At 37.5% G+C, this 23,080-nt stretch overlaps 1 protein-coding gene across 1 annotated transcript in view; it reads right to left on the bottom strand.

Moving 5' to 3' along the window:
• BICC1 (BicC family RNA binding protein 1) overlaps positions 1–23,080 on the bottom strand; it is a 191,516-nt gene that overhangs the window by 108,974 nt on the left and 59,462 nt on the right. Inside the window, exon 2 of the mRNA XM_067552536.1 lies at positions 20,271–20,317. Within this exon, the coding sequence (XP_067408637.1) occupies positions 20,271–20,317 (47 nt within the window). The remainder of the gene's footprint in view (positions 1–20,270; positions 20,318–23,080) is intronic.

Here is a 23,080-nt window from a genome sequence, read left to right as displayed (position 1 = left end):
TTAATGATGAAATAAAAAGATGTAGGCCAACAGGTACATAAGTGACTAGTGATCTTGGTGTCTGACCTGAGATACCTAAAAGATGCCAGATTATCAGAACACTGAGCACCTCCCCTCTAAAACTCAGACCCCCTGAAAAACATTAAGTTGGGAGCCCAAGAAATGTGGTCCCCAGACACTAAATACTTTTTAAAATCTGTCCATAAAATATAAAACAAACAGCTGTTCAGTATATATAAAAAAAAAAAAAATAGATTACTAAACCAGCAAAAGAAGGAACTGAAAAATCTACAAAACTATCAGAATAGCACATTGTAGTTTCACTGGAATTACAGTGTTTGATTTGCTAAATATTTTCTATACAACTTCCACTGTTTACTTTCAATTAACCTGATATCTCCCTGAAATATCATTGTCCTCTCAACATTGCCTCAAATGCTTGAAGAGGATTCATGGTGATTACCACTGAAGTGTAGGGAGGCGAGTCCATACCAAACTAGACATCCCATTCACAGTTTGAAGAAAAGCAATCGCTTATTTTGGTATACCGTTGCTTGAGATATTAACTGTATAAAAGATCAATTCAGGAGGAGGAAAAAAATATGGGTTTTGTGTAGTAATCTAGCTGCATTTTACTGAGTTTGCAGTGCAAGATTACTCTCCAGTAGCTAAACTTAATCTCTGTTCATTCTTTGTCCATTGATTCAATAGTATGTGTTGCTCAAGATTACTTCATCAACTGTATGCTTGCACCATTTTCTGATATTAAGGATTCAAAGAAAATGGGTTCTCTCTCAAATTCTCATGCTTTCAATTACCTATTTTAACTATGGAAAATTCAATAATAAAGGATTTTTTAAAAACCTCAAACCCATTAGGCCGAATACATACAAGAGAAAAAATCTGTGTCAAGACTGATTGAAGCCAGTTGTGTGATGAATCACTATGTTTCTGTCACTCTCTCTCCCCCTCCTAATTTTAAAATCTGAAACAATTTAAACCATATAATGCATCCTAACTGGAAGCAGCTAGCATCATCCCTGATGATCCTGATGAATATGCAAGTCTGTGCTTTCTGATTTCCAGATATCTGCTCCTTGGCTCCAAAATAAATACTATAGTGGCTTCCCCACTCCTCTGGAATCCCTAACTTTATCTCCCCTTTACAATGTTATTTTAAAAGAAGAATATAAACACATTGAGTATTTGAAATTCATGGCCACAATAGAAATATATTTTATTAAAGTACTTGCAGGGTATGTAGACGTACATATAATGTCTACATGTTTAATTGACCATCAAGATTTTTTTTCTGGCCCTTCCTGGAGGGACACTGGAATTAGAATTCGCATTAGAATTCCCAAATAACTGTAGCAAATCAATTTTATGTCCTGAAGAAAAGCCAAATTCCTGCATAAAGGATAATCAACTGAAAATAATTTTGTGTTTGTATATCTAAATGATCTGCATATAATATTTTATACCCCTACTAACCAGTTTTTATGCCACTTATGTGGGGATGGTCATGACATGGGGTTCTAAAACAACATCAAATAGAAACGGATGCAAGGTGGACATTCCAGGCAACAGCCATAGCTCAGGTAAAAAATTTGTGATATAATCTTATTTCAGATTCTGCAGTGGCTGTAGCATGGCTGATCAGCACAAAGTTTCAAACTTCAAATGTTCATCTGTGGTCAAAAAGATAAGACCAGGTCTTCATAGACTTCCTTAGGCCTGGTCTTCACTATAGTGTTAGGTTGATGTAAGTTGCCTCACCTCAACCTAGCTGTGGAAGTGTCTTTACTTAAATGTGACTCCTGCTGACATAAGTGCCTCAACTATGCTGATTTAGTAACACTACCTCCCCAAGCGGCATAGAGTCACAGTTGATGAAATTAGGTTGACATAATGTCAGTGTAGACACTGGGTTGCTTACACCAACTGTTAGTGGCTTTCAGGAGCTGTCCCTCAATGCCCCACAGTGACAAGACATCAATAGAAGCACTCCTACTGAGGATTCGCATCGCCGACACGAGGAGCCAAGTGCGCGCACACAAGCGATTTAACAACAGCAGTGGCTTATGCCCATGTAAATTAGGTCAACATAATTTTGTAGCGTAGACAAAACTTTGACCTGCGTGCATAAAAATATTCACATTAATCCTTTTGTAGTATTGAAAATTTAAATAACTTTTCGTTATTAACACTGAGGCTGTTTTGTTTCAAAATGAAAAAGATGACACCTTGAGAAATATTTAATAACACATTCGCTCCTTATGCTGCAAAAAGTGCACAAAAATTAACTTAAAGCACTATTCTAAGTTCAACAAGACTATTCATATGAGTAAAGTTACAGCACTATTTAAGTGTTTGAAAATTAAGGACCCTATTTCTGAAATATTGTGTGGTGGGAGTTTTTTTGGGGGGGAGGTTTTGGCCTATAACTGTTTTCTAAAATACTAATAAGATACCTTACCAGGAGTGGCAATTTAAAAAAGCAACACTTATAATTTAGTTAATTATACATTTCTAATCTAAAGTTACATCATCACACATTTCAAAACATCATTTTACAAAACCTCAGCCTGATTTAAAATCAATCAGAAAAATACCCAAGTGATTTAAATGATGACTACAATCATTCCAAGCTGACAGTTAACTACATTTTATTCAATACTGAGTGCACCTAACATTGTTTGCACACTATTAAAAAAAATCTTAAGAGATCAGCCAAATTTGATGTAACTCTTTCTACATAGACAGACCCCTCACTCCAGCAATGCCTCTGATGTCACCAGTTGTCTATTGTAGAATGCTGACAGGAGCTCACAGTCCAAAAGGTAAATCATGCATATTAAATATGTGGTGTAGCATCTAAATGAAATATTAGCCATTCAGCTGCCTGTGGATTTTACTGTACTTAGTTTTATCCACCTTTAAAGACAAGGGAATTGAGCTTTGCTTTTAGTTGTGTTTTAGTTTTTAAACACAATCCACTAGTGACTAAATAAAAATATGTAGCATAGAACTTTGTGGAATAGAACATAAATTCTGCTTATAACAGTATTTTATCCAACAATATATTAAATATTCAGTTCACACGCTAGAGCTTATCCAATTTCATGCCAGAATCATAAAATTTAAACTAAGAAACCAGTTACTAAAGGTTACGTTATTCTGTGAAGAAATATTTGTTTAGTTCACCTAGCAACTACTGGCAATTTTGAAAGGACATTTATATATTCAGTTGTCTGTCAACTTGCCAATATGCTTTGGATTGTAAAGTAACTTTTCATGTTTATAGTAAGCTATCAACCGCCTTGCTTTATTCTTATACCATTTTATTAACCGCCCCCCTTTTACTATTAAAATGAACCCATTTGTTTTCCTTACATCCCAATAAAATGGTTTAAATGTTTTCTGAATGCAATGCATTTTCATATTCTCTATTAATGCATGTGTGTGTGTAATTGCAGAATCTTCCCTATGGTATCTGCATATTTCACATCTCTAAAATCGATAATTAGAAATAATTCAATTATTTCCCCCTAAAGCTAACTACTGCCCTCAAGACTTGGCTACAATGTTATGACTTCACACTGCTATATAAAAATGTTTAGCCCCAATGAGCTGAACTGATTTATCCTGGATTTTGTTTTGGGATACATCCACACTGCAGTTAAAAACCTGCAGCGGGCCAGTGCCAGCTGACTTGGGCTAAGGTGCTCATGCTCAGGGGCTGTTTAATTGAAGCATAGACATTCATGTTCACACTGGAGCCTGGGCTCTAGAACCCTGAGAGGTGGAAGGGTCCCAGAGTTCAGGCTACAGCCGGAGCCTAAAATGTCTACATCTCCATGAAGCAGTCCCTTAGCCCAAGCCCCACAAACCTGAGTCAGCTGGCACAGGTCTGCCGCAGGTGTTTAACTTTCATATAGATATACTCTTGAAGGCCATCAAACCTTGACTTTTTCCAGAGGGTTACAGGTAAGTATTGTCTTGATGGGTGAGAGGGCTTCTTGTTTGTCAATCGTGTTACCCCTGTAGGCTAAAAGTTTTAAAAATTGTATGGTTTGGGTTAGTTACTTTGCATTTTAAGCTCAGTGCAGACATCTCAGGATGCCTGGAAGGATGCAAGAGCTTTGTTCTGCCTAGTAACAGCTAGAAAGGCGGGAAACCTGCGGAGGTAGGGACAAGTGCACAGCTTGGAGTCATGTGCAAAGGCACCTAGAGCGGGAAAATCCCTGTGATCAGATTGGTTGGATCTAACTGGGAAGAGTGTATGTAAGGACAGCAACCCCAGAGGCTGGGGCTGTCAATCTGAGTGACACTCGTGCGAGTGCGTGTACCGTTTATTGTTCCGGAGACAACGAGGGACTTAAGAAGATGAAAGGCTGTCCTGTCCAGTGTTCCTGAGAGGCCGAGACCATCAACCCTGTGGAGAACAATGTGTGCCCTTATCCCTGACTGGGTATCAATGTCCTGGAGGAAGATAAACTGTAACGTGTTCAGTTAATCCAGGTTTATTTCCCCTTGGGAATCCTGTTGCATTTTTTTTGTTTGTTTGTTTACCCATAGAATAAAACTCTTTGTTAAGTCATCCGGGATCAGTCCTCCTTCATTCCAGCCCGGTGATAGATACGGGCAGGGTCCCAAACTCACAACACCAGAGAAGGGGTTTTCAGAGATTTCACCTTCTTGGTTTAACACCACCATTAGCTTAATATGACTGAAAAGCTCTGGTAAGATGGAAGCACACATACTTGAATCCATGTTAACTGGCCATGCTGTAGCCTAGGCTCCCACCTTGGTTTCCATCCTCTAAATTAATATTTGTTTTATTAGAGCAACAGCTTATAAGCAACATTGAGGTAGTAGGTTTTAAGACGGGATATAAGAAGGATCGGTAGATGCTGTGGCGGAAGTTAAAGAAAGGAATATTAGACAAACCTGAGAAAAGGATGCAGAAGGAGTAAACAGACAGAAAGATTAGTTTGATGAATTCTCTCTCTTGATTGCTTGTCTGGCATGCCTTGTTCACATGCTCAGGGTCTTCGCCACAGGTAGGTCAAGAAGAATTCCCCCCAGGACAGAGTTGCAGGGACCTTTGGGGTTTTGTGCATTCCTCTGTAGCAAGGAGTGTGGTTCACCTGCTGGGATCATCAGGGCACATCACATCTATTCAATTCCCTGCAGGGGCTTGAGGCATTGGTGGCACCTTGGTCTCTCTTGCTCTGAGCCTGTGACACAAAGTTCAGTCTTCTAAGGATTGAAATGCTTTAGTCTAACTAAAGTATTTGGGCTTAATATAAGGGCATCTTGGTGAAATTTAGTGGCCTGTATATACAGGGCAGACTCAATCGAATAGTCCTTTCTGGCCTTTAACTGCATGTAAGTATGAAACTATTGGTTTGTGAGAAATTTATATATACCACAACAGTTAGGAAATTCTCCTAAAACTTTATCTCAGTCCATGTGAAGGATAACATTTAAATAAGCTACAATATATCCTATATGGCCTTTTATCTGAACAAGATTTAATATTAGCATAGGTTTGAAAAAATGCTTTTCGGATATTTTTGAAGCAAACCATTTGCTTCCCGTATTGCAGAAGCCAGACACAGATTTTCTTGAATCAGGCTACTTACCTTGTGTGCATATTAAAAAAATAAGCTACTTATCCATTTTAAATTCTACAAATTCAATCAATGTCCCAGGCATGTTTTAAACTGACAGCTCTCAGATGCCTGGCTAACCCATATCCTCATATTTAAAAGTTAACCATCATTTAAAAACTTGTAACATTTTCAGAATGAACACTTCTATACTATTTCTAACTGAATTCAACGCAAACAGAATTTTCCCCTAAACTTCTCACCATAAATAAAAATAGCCATCATTTTGCAATCTGTTCTTTTACTTCAGGGATTTTAGGCATCCATGTTAAAAAAAAATAAATTTAAATAAAAAATCAACGCCCAGATGTAAAAGACATGTTGACATTGGTTTTCTTCTACTACTGGAGCAAAAGGTGTCAATATGGCAAAGGTAATTTTTTCTATGTAATTTAGGATATCTGCAATTTGCTATTCTGGTGTAGTTACAACGTAGTGTTTCAGAGCACAATATGGTATTTACAGAAACTATAGTGAAAGACAATCAGTTTCATTGATTAAACCTGGTTATAGTTTTCATTTATGTAAAAAGATCCACTAACAAAATCAGGGCATATAAACAAAGCGAAATACAGTGCGACAGTCACACACAACACAAAAAAAGCCAGTAACTTTGCTTCAAATTTCCAAATGTTTTCAAAACTGTAGTGATCATTTCAGAGCTCAGTTATATTACCAGGGATTAAGAAGACAATATAAAACAGATATTCAAATAATTAAATACTGGGCAATATTTGAAATCATCATTAATTATTGGACTGATCATGCTTCACAAACTAATTTACCTTCTATATTAAAATCAATAAAAGAAGCTGTACAACAGGTTGCTTACACAACTTGCAGACAAACTTTCAGATTATAATAAGTTCATCCCCATCACTGATTTATCAAATCATATACCAGCACAGCAAAGAGAAATGAAGAAAGTTTCTCTAATACTGCAGCAAAATCCCTTCTTTTCAGGCTTCACATTATATGACGTGTATGGAGAGGAATAGTTGTAAATTCTGGGCAACAGAGACATCCGGTTTGAGCGGAGCAGGTACACAAAGGTATATATTAATCTGTTTGTAATTTTTAATATACCAGGTAAGGATGGAAGAATCAAAATACTTCTAAGAGTTTACTAAAGAGGCCCATTTGCTCAGTTCTAGCCTTGTTTTAAATTTGCATTAACATAGACTATTTTTCTATCGGTATAATGAAGGGCAGTCTTCAATTTAATTGTAGCATTGTGAAAAAGTGCCCTCTTTTGTGAACTGTTGTTGTACAAGACAAAAAACTTGTGATATACTTGCTGCAAGATGCCTCAAAGTACAATTTCAGCACCACATACAGAGATCCTAGTAGGTCCTAGAACCTACTCCGTTATACTGTGAAACTTTTTATCCACTTATCCAATGAATTTGCAGGTTTAAAAAAAAAACAAACCCACCACATGTTACTATCGATATTAACATAGTTTTTTAAACACTTAGGTCTACTTTTTTCTGCCCTTACCCAAGAGTGAAATTTTACTTTGTTTATTTATCCTATGGCTTATAGACACTATCCATTTATCCTATGGTTTATAGATATTATCTCTAAAGAAAGCTAGTTCTTTCCTCATTCTGTTTCCTTATTAAATACATCTAAAAAAGATATTAGTTAAGATGGCTGCTTCAATATGAACCGGTATGTTCAAAACAGACAATGATATTTTTTTAAATATTTACATTAGTTAAGTACACACTAATTTTAAAAGGCCATTATATGAGTAACTGTGTCTATTTTACAAGACAAAAAACAAAATCATTATATTAACTTTTACATCTTCTGTTGAGGCCCAAAATAATCTGAAAGGATTTTTTTGGACTCTACTCCTCTGCCATATTCCTGTCCACTCCCTTCCCATTTCTTCTATAGGGAAAGTAAACCTACAGGGTACAAATCTCAGCCCTCCCATTTCATAAAGAGAGGAGCCAGGTTCTCACTGGGGTAGGACTCCCACAGCACAGACTTTGGAGAGGAAAAGTCCTGGCACAAAAGACACAGCTCCATCCTTGGTGTTACACCCTGTGTTGTGGCCCACAAAACAACCCTGGGAGGATTTGAGGCAATCCTCCAAGACTGTATGTGTAATGCAAAGGGATACGAAGCCCAAAAATTTGGAGGGCACAAAGTTGTCTTAAATCACCTAAGCCCTTTCCCTCGGCTGAGTGTGCTTTGCTGCATCAGAGGCACAGCATAAATCTCAAGCAAAGTCTCTAATTAAAGAATGTATGATCATTAGAGCAGGGACCATATTTTAATGTGTGTATGTACAATGCCTACCACAATAGGATCCCAATGCTGAGTGGGGTGTTAAGAAAATGTAATACCTTAATAGCACTTTTGTGAAAAAATATTCCCTTTAAAGGGTTTAGGCACTAAAAAGTCAATAAAACCATCAAGAACTTAATTTAAATCATCTCATATACATTCATTATATCTAGTATGGTTTAAGAAATCTAATTTAGATTAGCCTTAACAGGCGATTATCTAATATACAACATAAGATATTATTTCATTAATTAACATGCTTAATGTATTGCAAATTCTATAAGCTTGAACTCTGTGATCATGCATCATAATGGGTACCAAAAACACAAGTCACAAAAAATACTTGTACTATTTCATACTGTGAGGGCTTGCAAGCATACTGAAGGAATAGAATTCAAAATTATCTTGACAAACTGAAGATATGGTCTGAAATAAATAGTATGAAATTCAGTAAGGACAAATACCAAGTACTACACTTAGGAAGGAATAACCAATTGCAAAAATACAAAACGGGAAATGACTGCCTAGGAAGGAATCCTTCAGAAAAAGATCTGGGAGTTACAGTGGATCACAAACTACATGAGAGTCAATGTAATACTGTTGCAAAAAACTCAACGTTGATAAGGCCTCAACTAGAGTACTTTGCCCACTTCTGGGCACCACACGCCAAGAAAGATGTGGACAAATTGGAGAAAGAAATGATTAACATCTAGAAAAAAGACTTACAAGAAAGATTGAAAAATATGGGTTTATTTAGTCTGGAGAAAAGAAGAATAAGGCAAGATATGGTAATAGTCTTCAAGTACGTAAAAGGTTGTTATAAAGAGAAGCGTGATAAATTGTTCTTCTTAACCACTGAGAGTAGGACAAGATGTAATGAATTTAAATTGCAGCAAGAGAGATTTAGGTTAGACATTAGGAGAACTTCTTAACTGTAAGGGTAGTTAAGAACTGGGACAAATTACCTAGGGAGGTTGTGGAATTTCTGCTATTGAAGTTTTTTAAGAACAGGTTAGACAAACACCTGTCAGGGATGGTTTAGATAATACTTAGTCCTGTCTCAGTGCAGGGGGTTGGACTACATACCTATCAAGATCACTTCAAGTCCTACATTTCTATGATTTCTATTATTCTAGACCAGTGTAGCTGCTATATTGAAGATGTGATTAATACAATTTTCTCACAAGAATAGAGCCTTCCTGCCAGAGAACTCTTGGTGAACAAGGCAGTAATGTTTAATAGTGTGTCCCACTACCTACATTCCTCCTTTAAACAAATAGGTTCAGACCACAAGAAAGAACTGCACTTTAAAAATGCAACCCCTTCCCTGGATTTGGTTTTATTAACAGAGTAATTAACAGCAACCCAAAATTAATCTCCCACCTTCTGCCCAGGCTGGCCGCTCTTAGGGTTCTTTCCTTTAGGCTGCTTAGACCTCGACTGCCATAACCTACCCCCTTTATGTCTAGGGAGCCACTCGCCTTTTATATAAGCCACCTAAATCCTGAGTCAGCTGAACCCACTTGACAGTCCCAGCAGGTACAATAAATACCTATCATCAGAGTGGGGTATTCCAAGCAAATAAAAGTAACAGGCTGTCACTATTTAACTGTTTATTGGACTTCTGCACATCAAATAAACAAACACTGACATACTTCTACACCTGTTCCGTATGTTGTAAAAAGTTCTACACCAATGAAGTTCCCTTTATATGACAACTCTTCTTTCCCCAAACTTTTACCCAACTTCTCCTGGCCCAAAATGTGGGAGTTACTCACTGTTCTGCTTTGGTTGGTGAGCAGCTGCCATGACAGTTCAGGAAATGTTAGTGCCGTAAGAGTCAAGATAATGGATGAATAAGGATGACCTCACCTCTCTTCTGACTAGCAGCAATGCAAATAGCCAAAGGAAAAGGACTAATGGCTGGGCTGGTGCCATCAAGTGGGGAATATGGGTAGGTACCTTTAAAAATGCTATAGGCAGTTTGTGAGAAATTATGGGTAAAGCCAGGTAGGAAGTCTTCAAAAGTTACTAACGAACATAAGCTGAAAGTAACTGAAAAGTCTCATCTTCTGGCCAATGATTAAAATTTTGGTAAATTTGAAAAAAGTCTATTCAGCCATTAAATTCTGAGTATCACCAAAATGATGCATGTCAGTTAAGGAAATTAAGATGGTCTTTTTAACTTTTGAAACTAAAAGCTGTTTCATTTCAAAGTCTTGACTCTTGAATGTGACAGATAGAGAAGTTTCCAGCAATATTCTTGAAAAACCTTATTGAAATTAAGTTTAAGTAGCTCAGAAGTCCATTGTAATTAAATGAAAAGTTTGTGTGGTGTTATGGACCAGAATTGCATGTAACCTGTGAGGCCTGGGAATTCAAAGGATTTTATTGAAAATGTGCCAGACAAGAACTGACTTCTGGGACATTAAGTGTGAAGAAGATTTCCTGGGGAATCCATAGCAGAAGATCAATGCATTTCCCATTATGCAAAAACCTTGCTTTTGGAAGCTATGCCCTGAGGACAGGATCTTTGTGTGCTGATCACCTGATGCAGTAGACTGAAGATCAAAGGCCAGAACTGTATAAACAAACAGGCTGATCTGCCCAGTCTCTGTTCTGGTTTTGAATCTGAAATATGAACTTGTAACACCAGGGAGAAAACCCAGTTGTGAGTTTCGAAAGACTGACGCCTACCAGAGCCCGAGGATGGAGTTGAGGTTTACCTCTGGTAAGCTTCTTAGCATGCTTGTAGGTTCTTTTATTGTTTTGAATATGTTGTCTCTGTAATGCTTTCACCCTTTGCTTAGAAAGAGCTGTGTAGTAACTTGTAACTGCAGGCAGTCATGCTGGTCATAGCCTTCAGAGAGAAACAAAAGCCCAGACACGGCCTGTTTAGGCAGTCTGGCTTGCTGGCAATATCACTGTCTAAGCAGGGAACTGTAGGGCCTAGAAAAACCCTTGACAGGGAATGATGAGATGCGGGTCTCTGCCCAAGAAAGGTGCTGGCTGCAAACCAGAAATCTTTAAATGGGTGCCCTGAAGGGACCCCGGAGGGGGAATATAATGCAATTATTTTGAAACTGTGACATAGTCCTCATTGAGGATCATTAGTCACAAATACAGTTCTGGAATGTCTGTGGAAGCCTGGCTGAACCTTACATATAGACGTTCAATGGAAATTAAAGATAGCTTGGGACTTCCTTCTCTGTGTATATAAAATTTCACCCTTAACGTTGCACTGACAAGCTCACCTTTTCCCCTTCTCCCCATCACATTCAATTATGTTTCACATGTTGTTGTGGCAACAAATTAGTTTTCTGTGTTTGTAAGGTCATGTAATGGAAACTACTTGCTATCTTGCATTAAAAGAGTCTACCATTTAAAGAGTATTAGACCCAAGATAAGCAAAGCTTTACACATTTTTCTGTTAAAAACACTTTAATAAGTATTGCATTAAGTGTGTATCAGAAACACTTTCATAGCAAATACTGTATCAGAAAAGAAACTCAATTAAAGCCAGAAGGGACCATTGCATCAGCCTGTAGCACTGGCCATGGAATTTCACTCAGTAATTCTTACATCAAGCCCAACAACTTGTGGTTAAACCAGACTCTATCTTCAAGAAAGAACTGCAATCTTGATTCAAAGATTTTCAGTGGTGGGGAATTCATCACATCCTTTGGGAGGTTGTTCCAACAGTTACTTAACATTATTTTAAAAAAAACTCTTATCATAAGTAATATTAAACTGAGCCAGTATTGGTGTAATGCTTGCAACGCCACAGGATTAGCCAAATCTTGATACAATGGAAAGGACCAACTCATTAGTAGACATACATGTCAGTGGTGCTGATGGCTAACAGTTAAGACTGGACAATCACTACAACTCCTCTAGAGCCAGGCCTTTTGCTGAATCCCCCACAAACTTGTGCTTCCCCCCTCTACTCTTCTCATGAAAGTTGACATATAACAGCAAAAACACATGCCTTAACCAAAATTAGGCAGACCAGGAAACCACTTATTTAAGGGATATAATAGCATATTGTGTTTATTTACTTTGGCATAATGTGTTGAATGGTGCTTTTGCTGAGCAGTTCTGAACCCCCTCCTGATTAAAAAAATGTTAGGCATAAAACAATTTAAGGTTAATGAAACTGTTGGTTTTTAGTTTGAGAAGTTTCAGAAATTTTTATAAACTAACCTAAAAGCAAAAAAAGTCAACTCTGAAGTTGATCTATTGGGTGTATACATAAACAGCGTAAGATACGGCAGTTAACATATTTATACACATAAATCCTATCATAAACAAGTGTACTTGCAAATGTACTTGCAAATGATTTAGATAGTCAAGTGTTAAAAACAAGAAAAACCAGGCAACAGTCATTTAGAGGCTTAGAGGCAAAGGATAAAAGAAAACAGAAAGGGGGGAATTGTTGTATTGCATTCTTCCTCTTCACAAAACCGACTCTTGTCTCTATGTTCTCATTTTGGATTGTAAGAACTTCAGGGATGGGAAACAGCACCTTCTTCACTGTATGTGATGTGTCCTACATATCTCTAGTGCTACATATATAAGCTCCTTGGAACAAGGACTGGACTTTTTTCTGACAAGTGACATGCATGTTTATGAGGCCTGATACAGATGCCATTGAAGTCAATGGACTGATGCACTGTGGAACATTATGGTAATTTGAAAATGATTGAAGGTATGTTCTTCACTTTTTTTTTTTTTTTTAAAAGTAGTGTTTTGATGGAAAAGGCACAGCAATTGTCAGTCTCAAACAGAATTTTTCAGAAGTTCTGGAACAAAAACAGAGGATTAATGGATTTTTCTCTTTCTTCTGTGGCAATTTTAACTGCCCACAGACATAGTACAAAACAAAGCTCAATGGAAGGCATCTGGGGCAATTCACATCTCTAAGAGCTACTGTTTCAGTATAAAGATGGAGGATGTCAATGCTGAACCAGCTCATGTTTGATAGATTAGCCTAATAACCATAAGCACAAGAAACTTCAGTTAAATTGAAAGAATAAATTCTGTAGAAAATGATGGGACCATCAGGGCATAAGCTTATATAACATAGCATATTCAACTGGCTGAGATCAATCCCTGCCTGTTGAGCCCCATCACGGGAGCGCACAAGTTATGGGTTTCCTAAACCAGTAACCTGGCCAGTTACTGAAAATAGATTTGGTAGGGATTTAACTAACACCTCCATACAACAACCCGTTAGCCATTTGTGAGGCCATCTGCAAAAAATCAATGCTGTCTCACTCCCTCCAGCACTGACCTCTTCTCTCCCCCTATGTACAATCCTCCGCATCTGAAGCTCCTGGTATCTGCAACTGACTTCCTCTGTTTCTCTCTCATTGTCTTCAGTCATTTCAGCACTCAGCTGAAAGTATCTTTCTCCCTTGCTTATTACCTCAGTTTCTCTTCCCTCCCCTTGCTTTCCCTCCCTTCTTATTTACCATGTGTGTTTTTGAGAGTACTGTTTACATGGAAGGACACTATATAAAACAGTTGCATTGTACTATACCTGTGATATACTCGTCTGATCCTATTATTACTCTAAGCTGCAGAGGAAGGCACTTCCCTTCTCCATTCCTCACAAGGCCTTATGCCAATATGCCCTGAGAAAATTCTTAAAAAGACATTTTAAAAAATGCATTACATATTACAGCTTTAAATTTATATTAAGCAATTCTCAAAGTATCCTGAAGCCTTTGATTGAAATGCCACTAACCACTTTCCTTCTCAACCCATACAACCTAAAGTACACGAGATACTTTACATATCCCTTCACAAACTTGGCTTTATTAATTTCACATGAGAGAAAGAAAAAACGTTAAGACTAATTAAAGGAAACTGGACAGACAGTGAGTAAGCCATGAGCAACTGCCCAAAGAATAGTAAAAAAAGAACACTCTGAAGATAGTTTCCATGTGTTTTGATTAGATATAGTATAGTGTACTGTACACACACAAAATGTATAATATTTTTAGCTAAACTTTTCTATAAGCCACAGAAGACAGAATGAATAAGAACAATATTGTTAAGTAAAATAGTGTCATCTTGCTATATGAACAACAAAATTATTCATTTTATAGAGTAATTTATTACACACATAGACACAGATCCTACATAATATGTACGTACACCCAGAGAGAAGTCAGGACTCACTTCCTACTAGTGAAACAATTTTGGTAACATCATAGAAACAACTCAGACATGATATCCAATGGCACCAACTACTGTACAATAATCATAAGGTTCTTTATAATTTCAGTACATGTAGGCATGCTTTATTTTAATACTGTGACCACCATATGGGACATATATAAATACAAAAAGACAAATGTGTAATCCAATCAACCCCATACAGGGGAAATATTCTGTGTACGTCTTCAAAGCCTTAAGCTATTTTGTACAAGCAAAAACAAAAGCGCGGAAAAAAGTAGCACTGTAAACTTAATGAAGTGTAAGATGAAGTGTGCTTTACTGCAATTTAGCATTGTTTTGCAGAGCTTAAAATTAAAAAAAGGTACATTACAATGCAACCTCAAGGAATAATATTCCTTGCTGACAAAAATCTCCTTCATATATGCTTGTACTTTGAAGTGAAACTTGGAGACAGTGTGACAATCAGGACCCAGATACCCCAAGGGGAGAACAGAAGGGTTATACCCCAAAAATGAGTAGCTGCACCAACTGATTGCATATTGTGTTATTGTACTATAAAAGTACGTCAAATAAGGTCTTTTATGAAAGCTTTTAATGTTCTGTATTTGATGGTCATTTTGAGATGGGTATGCAGACTGTAGTAATGAATATATGTATTTATGGATATAGAAAACTATGCTCATCATCTTGGGATGAGCTCCTCCCAAGCCAGGTATCCACACAAAACCAACTCCAAGTAACCAACTATTGTCCAGTCCAGGAAAAGACAATGATGGGCCATTAAAGTTTACAGGGAGACCTTAAGACATTCAGCTATCAAAACAAGAGGGAATTTCCCCACTCTGAATAGTGTGACAGGGCCAGACCTGATGGTTACAGGAGAGTAGTAGAGGGGGTCTATATTAGCCCCAGAATGAACAAATCCCTGTTCCCTGGGTGATCCAGCTGGGGCTACTCCGGGGCAATTAGGCCAGCTGAGGCCAATCAAGGAGCTTGCCCCAGCAGTTAAAAGCCTCCCTGTCAGGCAGACAGGGGCAGCTGGAAGGGAGTTAGGAGCAGAGCGGAGCGGAGCGGAGCTGCTACAGGACTTAGAGCAACCACTGCCACATATTACAACCCCAAAGGTACCAGAGACAAGAGGGAGTGTACCTGTCTGGCTACGGCCAGGGACCCAAGGCACAGGCCAGAGGGAGAACCCCTCCCCACCCAGTTCCAGGAAGTGGACTGCGAGCAGTGGGGCCAAAGACAGACGACCCAGGGAAGGGAGTAAGTCACGGACTGGGCGGTTTGAAGACTACTCCACACAGGGTCCCTGGGTCGGGGCCCGGGGCAGAGGGCGAGACCGGGCCCCCCCTCTGCTCCCACCCAGGCACGCCATAGTCATAGCCGAAGAGGGCACAGTACCCACAAGAGGGCTAAACTAGCCGCCCACGCCACAATAGCCATGAGTCAACATGGAGAGAGAGAAAAAGGAAAACGCCTTTTAAAAATAGGCTTGGGACTGACAGTATCTATCTATCTATATATCCAGAAAGTGAGGAACAGTCTCTGGGTGGGAGGATGTCCATGAACGCTGGATCCCCACTATAGCTGGGGGTACCTTGGGAAACTGTTCAAAAGCAATAGGTAACACTTGTATTAAAAAGGGATTTCATCTAATATGAACGTATAAAACCTGAGATTCCTTGTGTTTATTTTCTGTATCACTTGTGTATTTTTGCTTTTCCTTACTATTTTCTCTCTCAATTGGTATTTTTTCTGTTAAATAAACTTTATTTTTACTCCAAGCTGGTCTCTGGTGTAAAAACTGTGTGACGTGTGTGCACCAAAGTAAGCTGGAATCTGTGGGGCTGGTTTCACTCCTTCAGGGCTGATGAAACAGAGGGGGACAATCTGAGTATCTAGTAATACAGAGCTCAGGGAGGACGATTTGGGGAGATTGGACTAGAAGAGCTATTGGTGTCACCCTCTTAGGAGTAACTAGGCAGGTGAAAGCCAGGATGAGACCTTATGCTTATTGGCAAGCTACTGGTGGTCAGGGAATTGAACCATAGCTGCACAGCATAAAGGCCCCCAAGGTTACAGGGCAATGGTGAGAGAACACATTGACCCCTAAAATGTCACAGAGAGTAATGTATATTATTTCAATGACAATCATGAAAATCTGTTCTTTCTGGCTAAGTATGCACTTCAAATCCCTAAGTAAATTGTGTGTATTTTAAAGCAGATTGCTACAGAATTTCATAAGGAAGTTTTTATAGCTCAAACTGTATTTAGTCCCAAGGTATCTTTTCTTAATTTACATCCCATTCTTCCACATCTAAAAGAAAACATTCCTTACAAATTCTTTCTAATTCTATTACAAAGATGAATAAACAGAACATGGAAAATGTGGTGTTTGTAGCTGTGCTGGTCACAGGATATTAGAGAGACAAGGTGAGTGAGGTAATATCTTTTATTAGACCAACTTCTGTGGGTGAGAGAGACAAGCTTTTCAGCTTACACAGAGCTCTTCTTCAAGTCACTCTCTCACCAACTTCCTCACCCACAGTTGGTCTAAAAAAAGATATTACCTCGCCCACCTTGCCTCTCATGGAAAATGTGCCTTTTAAACAAAACAAAATATATACCTGCAAATGCAATGTATTGAAGGAGAGAAAAAAAGATAGTTACTATAGGAACTTTCTTTCTTCAAATGTATTGCCTTCACAGAGCCCCACTCACATCACATGCCCTACCATGGAATGATTTCAAAGCAGCCATCATGGGAGCACAGGGAGCCCCTCCATTCCAGCATTCTAGAACCTCATGAATTCTTATTCTCCAGTTGTCCCTTGTATCCTCTACAACACTGACATAGCCTTTAAATCTCCAGGGCAGAAGCTCATATGAATATATATCGATAAAGATAATAATACATTAGAGAAAGAGACGTTACTTCAGTAAGTAACCTCTTTCACCTTCATGACTGTCTCTAGAGCCTCCCACAAAAAACCTAGCTAACAATGACAAGGAGGTATGGGGGATTACTACTAACTGAAAAGTGAAGAAATATACTGCTCCCCTGCATGGAAAATCCAATCTGATCTGGACTCAGAGAAGAATACTTTTGTAAAGATAAGAAATGAGCTCTAAATAGCAGCCTTGTGGAATCAATCAGCATATTACAAAAGAAGTCAGCAGCAGCTGCTGCTCAGTGTGCAGAAAAAATTATTATTTTTTATTTAATAAAAATACATTTTAATTAAAATTAAATACAAGTTTATCTTTAAAAAGTAACCTATTTAAAATTAAAATGTAAAATGACAAACTATGTTAAGGCCTACATTTACTATTTACCTATTAAAATCATTTAAATTAAATTAGAAGAATAATATTAAGCAGTACATGTTTGCTGATGAAGTCATACAAAAAGGTCAAACCACCGAAATGTTGGAAATGACTGGCTAAGCATCTGGAACCAGAGTTTGTTGAAGTGCTAAACCAGCTTTTGACAGCAGTAGCCTTTTCTGCAGGTGCAGGGAGGATTTTTTTTAAATTTCGGTTTATTCAGCTAGTTCAGTTCAATGACTACTCATTCAAGCTAATTCATTCAAAGTTAAGAAAGCAACTGGGAGTTAAAAATACAGAAAAGCTTGTTTTCATCTTCCAATCTATGAATAAAAAGTAGGCATCAGAGGATAAGCCTGGATTGCATTGTATTGCTATTAAGGTTAAAACACATTTCTGTTCAAAGCTTGTGTATGCAGGGACTGTATATCTGTAAATAAAAAATTAGGACACTATTAAGCTTTTGTTGCTGTCCACTAACTTCCACTCTGAAAACAAATAAACCCACTTCCTGAATCTCTCATTCACTAATTTCCCAGCAAGAGCCTCAAGTTCTGGTATATCTATTAATTAGGTAGAACCAAGAAGTCATAGAATATTTATATATCAACTGGTTGTATTAAAAAAAGCCATCATGGACAAAACGGGTTTAAGCAATTTCCAAATCAAAGACTGTTTGACACTACTTGTTCTCTAAAATACAGGAAGATAGAGTACACAGCACACTAGATCTAATTGGACCAGTACATATGCAGTACACCTCAATTAAAATAACATTCATAGAAGTATTTATAACTAGTCTTGAAAAAAAAGTGTTTGCATAACTAATTTTAACATTAATTCTCCACCCTCTTCTTCTCTTTGTGGCTCAAATGCTGTAAGACAGGTTTAAAAAAAACAAAAACAAAAAAAAACTGTAGTGTCTCTGCAACTGTCTAAGCACACACCTTCACTATGAGACACACAAATTTCCTTCTAAGAGAGGCTCAGCATATCTTTCAAGAAAACCTGTTTTCAATCATCCTATGTTTGAAACTGCAATGAAGCATTATATTAGGGTAACAGTACAAATGCAACTTAAATTTATTTTTTTACATCTGTTAGACTTCACAACATCTAAATTATTATATTATATGTATTATAAAATAGATTATGGTAATAATGTACAGTATGTTTTGTAGAACAAGCCAGAACATTGTTCAGTCTGGATAGAATCATTTAAATCTGGAGTAGCTGGAGAAGACAGATTGCTACGAATGATCAAACACACAACTATCCAAGTGACAATAAAGAAAAAGTCGCTATGTAGGTGTCCAGTTGCCTATTTTGTTCAGTGCTTAGATGGACTGTCCCTGTTTTATGCAATAATACAGAAATCAAAGGCATCGAAAAGATGTAATAGATCCTGGTCCCAGTGAAGAAGTCAGAAGCAAAACTCCCATTGGCTACAGATGGGCCAAGATCCCATCCCTGGAACATTCAGAATAATTGTTAGCATTTCACGGATATTCAGTTATGTCCCTGGTTTGTGACACTCAAAGAGCTGGACTGAGAATGACAATAACAAAGAGAAAATATTTATCTTTAATTTTGCTTCTTTGAAAGTATCTCACGTGATTATCACCCTGGGGTTCATGCTGCCAATTCAAGACATGACAGAATTCACCTAGCTCTAAAAGTTATTGAGCCTGTAAGGAAAGCATATCACCTTCTCCAGTCCTCACCCATGAAATACAAAAGCCAGTTTAACACCTCCAGCTGACAATGTCTCATCCTCTGGAAAGTTTTTCTAATTTCATGGGAAGCAGTTGCCTCCCAAAAACAAGTCAGCTGATAAAAATGAACTATAAAGACACTTAGAGTTTTGGAATTCAAGAACATTTTAAAAGATGTAAGGCCTTGTCCTTACTAGCACTTATGCTGAAAAAACCACCACCGAGCAAGTTTTGCTGGCATAAGTGCTTGTGTGGACGGCTTGCGTGGATGCTCTCCCACCGACATAGCTACAGCTATTAGTTCAGGAGGTTTTATTATGTTGGCGGGAGAGCTCTCTCCCTTCGACGTAACACGGCTACACAAGCGGTCTTTACAGTGCACAACTGTATTGTTACAGCTGTGCTGCTATAAGTTTTAAGTGTAGACTAGCCCTCAGAAAGAAAACATCACTTCCAGAACTGAACTCATCACTATCTGAGAACATACATTCTACAGCATATTTGTAAGGAAAAAGGAGAGTTACGTAGGTAGTCTTCTCTCAGAGTAATGTAACTTAATTGAAGAGGGTAAAAAAAATTGAGAATTCTGTTCCTCAAGACAACTTGACAAACAATGCCTTCTGTATTGCAGCTATTTGTTGGCCTTCATGTAATGTCATCTTCCACTCACTATGTATGTACATTTGTCTAACAATGGGCTCTGAAAGAATGTATTAAGAATCAAACTTACTATACTGTTTACTTTGTGACACACATTCCTGTAATATGCTGAGATGAAATCTATTATATGCTAGGTATATGTATACGTATATGATACCAAATATACACTCCATTCAAAAACTATAGTAACAAAAATAAAATCAAATAAAAAAAAAAATCAAACTTACCTCAGTAATCACCATGGTTAGGAAATTAAGGAACATAGTAGAAGTTACATCAGAATATTCATTAGAGAACTCTAAACTAAATATCAGTTTAGCTATAATTTGAAGTATAATTCTTCCCACAATAATATACTGTATTGTACAAACATAGGATTATAAAAAAAGAGGTTTCTTACCTTCTGAAAAAAATCTTCCCCACTTTTGCCTTTGCCCTCAGCAGCAGCTGTAAATAAAATGACATTTGTAAACAAAATAAATCTGAGAAACAATTTTACAGCAGCAAACTTTTATTATTGTTTGAGCAGTGTACTAGTGAAATAAGTTCACATGTACACATTTATTTCATTTAAATGTTTTGGACCATTGTGAAATTATAACCAAACACTGTTCAACTACTCATTTTTCTTATTTAGTATGCACTTAGATTTCACAAAGAGGGGCTAGTGTCTAGAACAATGAGTTCATGCAGTCCATTATCTCTGGCAACTTAGATTCAAGTTCTGGCAGAGGACTGTATTTAGTTTCTACTGAAACCAATGAGAATGGGTCCTGGCTCTTAATTTAAAAGTGAAGATTCATTTGGTAGCCTCAGTCTAATCATTCAGTCATACCATACAAACAATAGTGTTTGTTTGATTAGTCATCTCTTCTCAAAAGGTGTTTAGGACCAGAAAGACATAGGCTTTACAGATCAAGATTAACAGTGAACTGCAAAGCAACAGTGACCATTAAGTTAAACCCCGAAACACGTTAAACAGTAATACTAACTGGTTTTAAATTAACCATTTTTAAATAAATGCTAACCTTAGGAAGTTTTTATCTTAAATATTTTTATCCTTTATGTAATCCTCTTGGTACTTCCTGGTTCATTTAACTGTCAATGCAACACCACAAATACCAGAAGTATTTTTGAATCCCATGTATAATTCATGGTATTTGTGCTGTGAATAAATGATGAAACAGCTATGTTTATACAGTGAATCTCCAAGATAAACAATTGAATTCAGTATTTGTATTTAATACTTTAACAGATTTCAAGATACAGATATAATAGGGTTTTATATATTTGTATCTTATTTATGCTACCACTTCACACATAACTTAACTTAAAACACACTGGATCTTTCAGAACAAAGTTAATTATTCCCAGACACAAACACTTAGTTAAAATGGAATTCCTGCTAAAACTACATGCTCCTTAAATTTCATTACTATGTTACAGTAAAAACTCTCAATAGTTACTCTGCTTTTTATATGAGGTATTTTTCACATACAGAATGGAGATCCAACTCTCCTGCAGACTTCTCTACTATGGACCAGAAATTAAAATATTTTTCATCTTATGCTTCAGAGATCACAGAACACTCCCTCCAATTATCCTTACTACGTGTCAGAGAACCTAATCTACAAAATTATTACATATCAGAAACTTTTATCACATATTTCTTTTACCATCTCAAGCTGACAAATACATCATCCTGCAAATATAAACCAGACATCTTTACAGATTCAGGTCATAGGTCTCAACATAACAAAAGAATTAGGTCTCACTATTTCCCCCAGACTAATAAGATGAAATAATATATATATATATATATGAAATCTATTGCATTTTCATTTGTGATTAAGATGTGAAAAGTTTCTAAACTTATTGTAAATCACCCAACATCAGTACCTAGATACTAAAGGCATTAGACAGTTAGAAATGTCCATGAGGTGATATACAGTGCACAATTAAGAGTGACTGTGGTATTGCAGAGGTATGTATGGTCCTTCACATAAGCTCTTCAACTATAGTTCTTTATACAGTACCTTTTCAGCCAGAGAAAGGAAGAAGCTGAAGGTTGCATGACATGTTTTGAAGGAGAATGAGAAGGATGGATGACCCTCCTGTCTTTTTTCAGTCTTTGCAAGGTATTGTTGAGTTTATGAAAGTGTTACAGCAACATTTGGCTATGAAAGTTAATGCTCCACCAATATGTGACACATAATTTATTTATAAAATGTTGGGAAGGTGATATATTGTGACCCTAAGAGCCCCTTTATGCCAACCAACTCATTGTCAGAATATTTAGTCAAACAGTATCCTGCAAGGCCTCATATGTAAACTAGTGATACGCTCGTCATGAATATATCACTGTGATGTATGTACAGGCTGCAGATAAAAAGTTGGGCGTGGGTGCTGGAAATATGGTCTTAGAACATATCGTGGAGGCGGTTGATAAACAAGCCTATCTATCCTTGACAAAGAATTGTCGAATCTCCCTGTCTGCATGGGTCAAGCTAACAGGCAGATGAGAAAAGAGCATAGCTTGACTGCAAACAAAGAACAACGAAAGCACATTTGCATCTAAGGTAAACAAAGGGATCAAGCCAATCAAGAAAACAAGTTGACCAGAGGATGAAGAATGGGCAAAGTGCCTGCACCTGGAAGGACAAGCAGCACAGAAGACAAACTTTCTCTCGTTAACTTTTCAAAGAACACATTTAAAAAAAATGGACTAAAAAATAGAAGAAAGGGGACTCTTCTGTTCCCTCAGTGATAGGTAACAAAGGGATCAGCATCCACTGATTCTGTGAATGGTGGATCCTCCTGCCTGAGGGGCTGGAGATGCTGATGGCTCAATGTAAGTGAGAAAGCTGCTTAGGCAAAAAATGTAGCTTGCTAAAGTTAAATGTTAGACACTAGAAAGTATGTGATTTTTGTTTGGTTTGTAACCACACCTGTCTCTTTTTCTCAGACTCATAGACTCTACAGTCAGAATATGATCATCTAGTCGGACCTTCTGCACAATGCAGGCCACAGAACCTCACCCACCCACTCCTGTAATAAACCTCTAACCTATGACTGAGTTATTAAAGTCCACAAATCATGGTTTAAAGACTTCAAGGTACAGAGAATCCATCAACAAGAGAGCTGTGCCCCATGCTACAGAGGAAGGCAAACTCCCCCACAAGCCTTTGCCTATCTGCCCTCAGGCAAAAA

The sequence above is a fragment of the Emydura macquarii genome, unplaced genomic scaffold (genome assembly GCF_026122565.2).
Source record: "Emydura macquarii macquarii isolate MOO-44397 ecotype Brisbane River unplaced genomic scaffold, CSIRO-AGI_Emac_v2 contig_1390, whole genome shotgun sequence".
NCBI classification, from domain to species: domain Eukaryota; kingdom Metazoa; phylum Chordata; order Testudines; family Chelidae; genus Emydura; species Emydura macquarii.
This window is presented reverse-complemented; position numbering and strand designations above follow the sequence as displayed.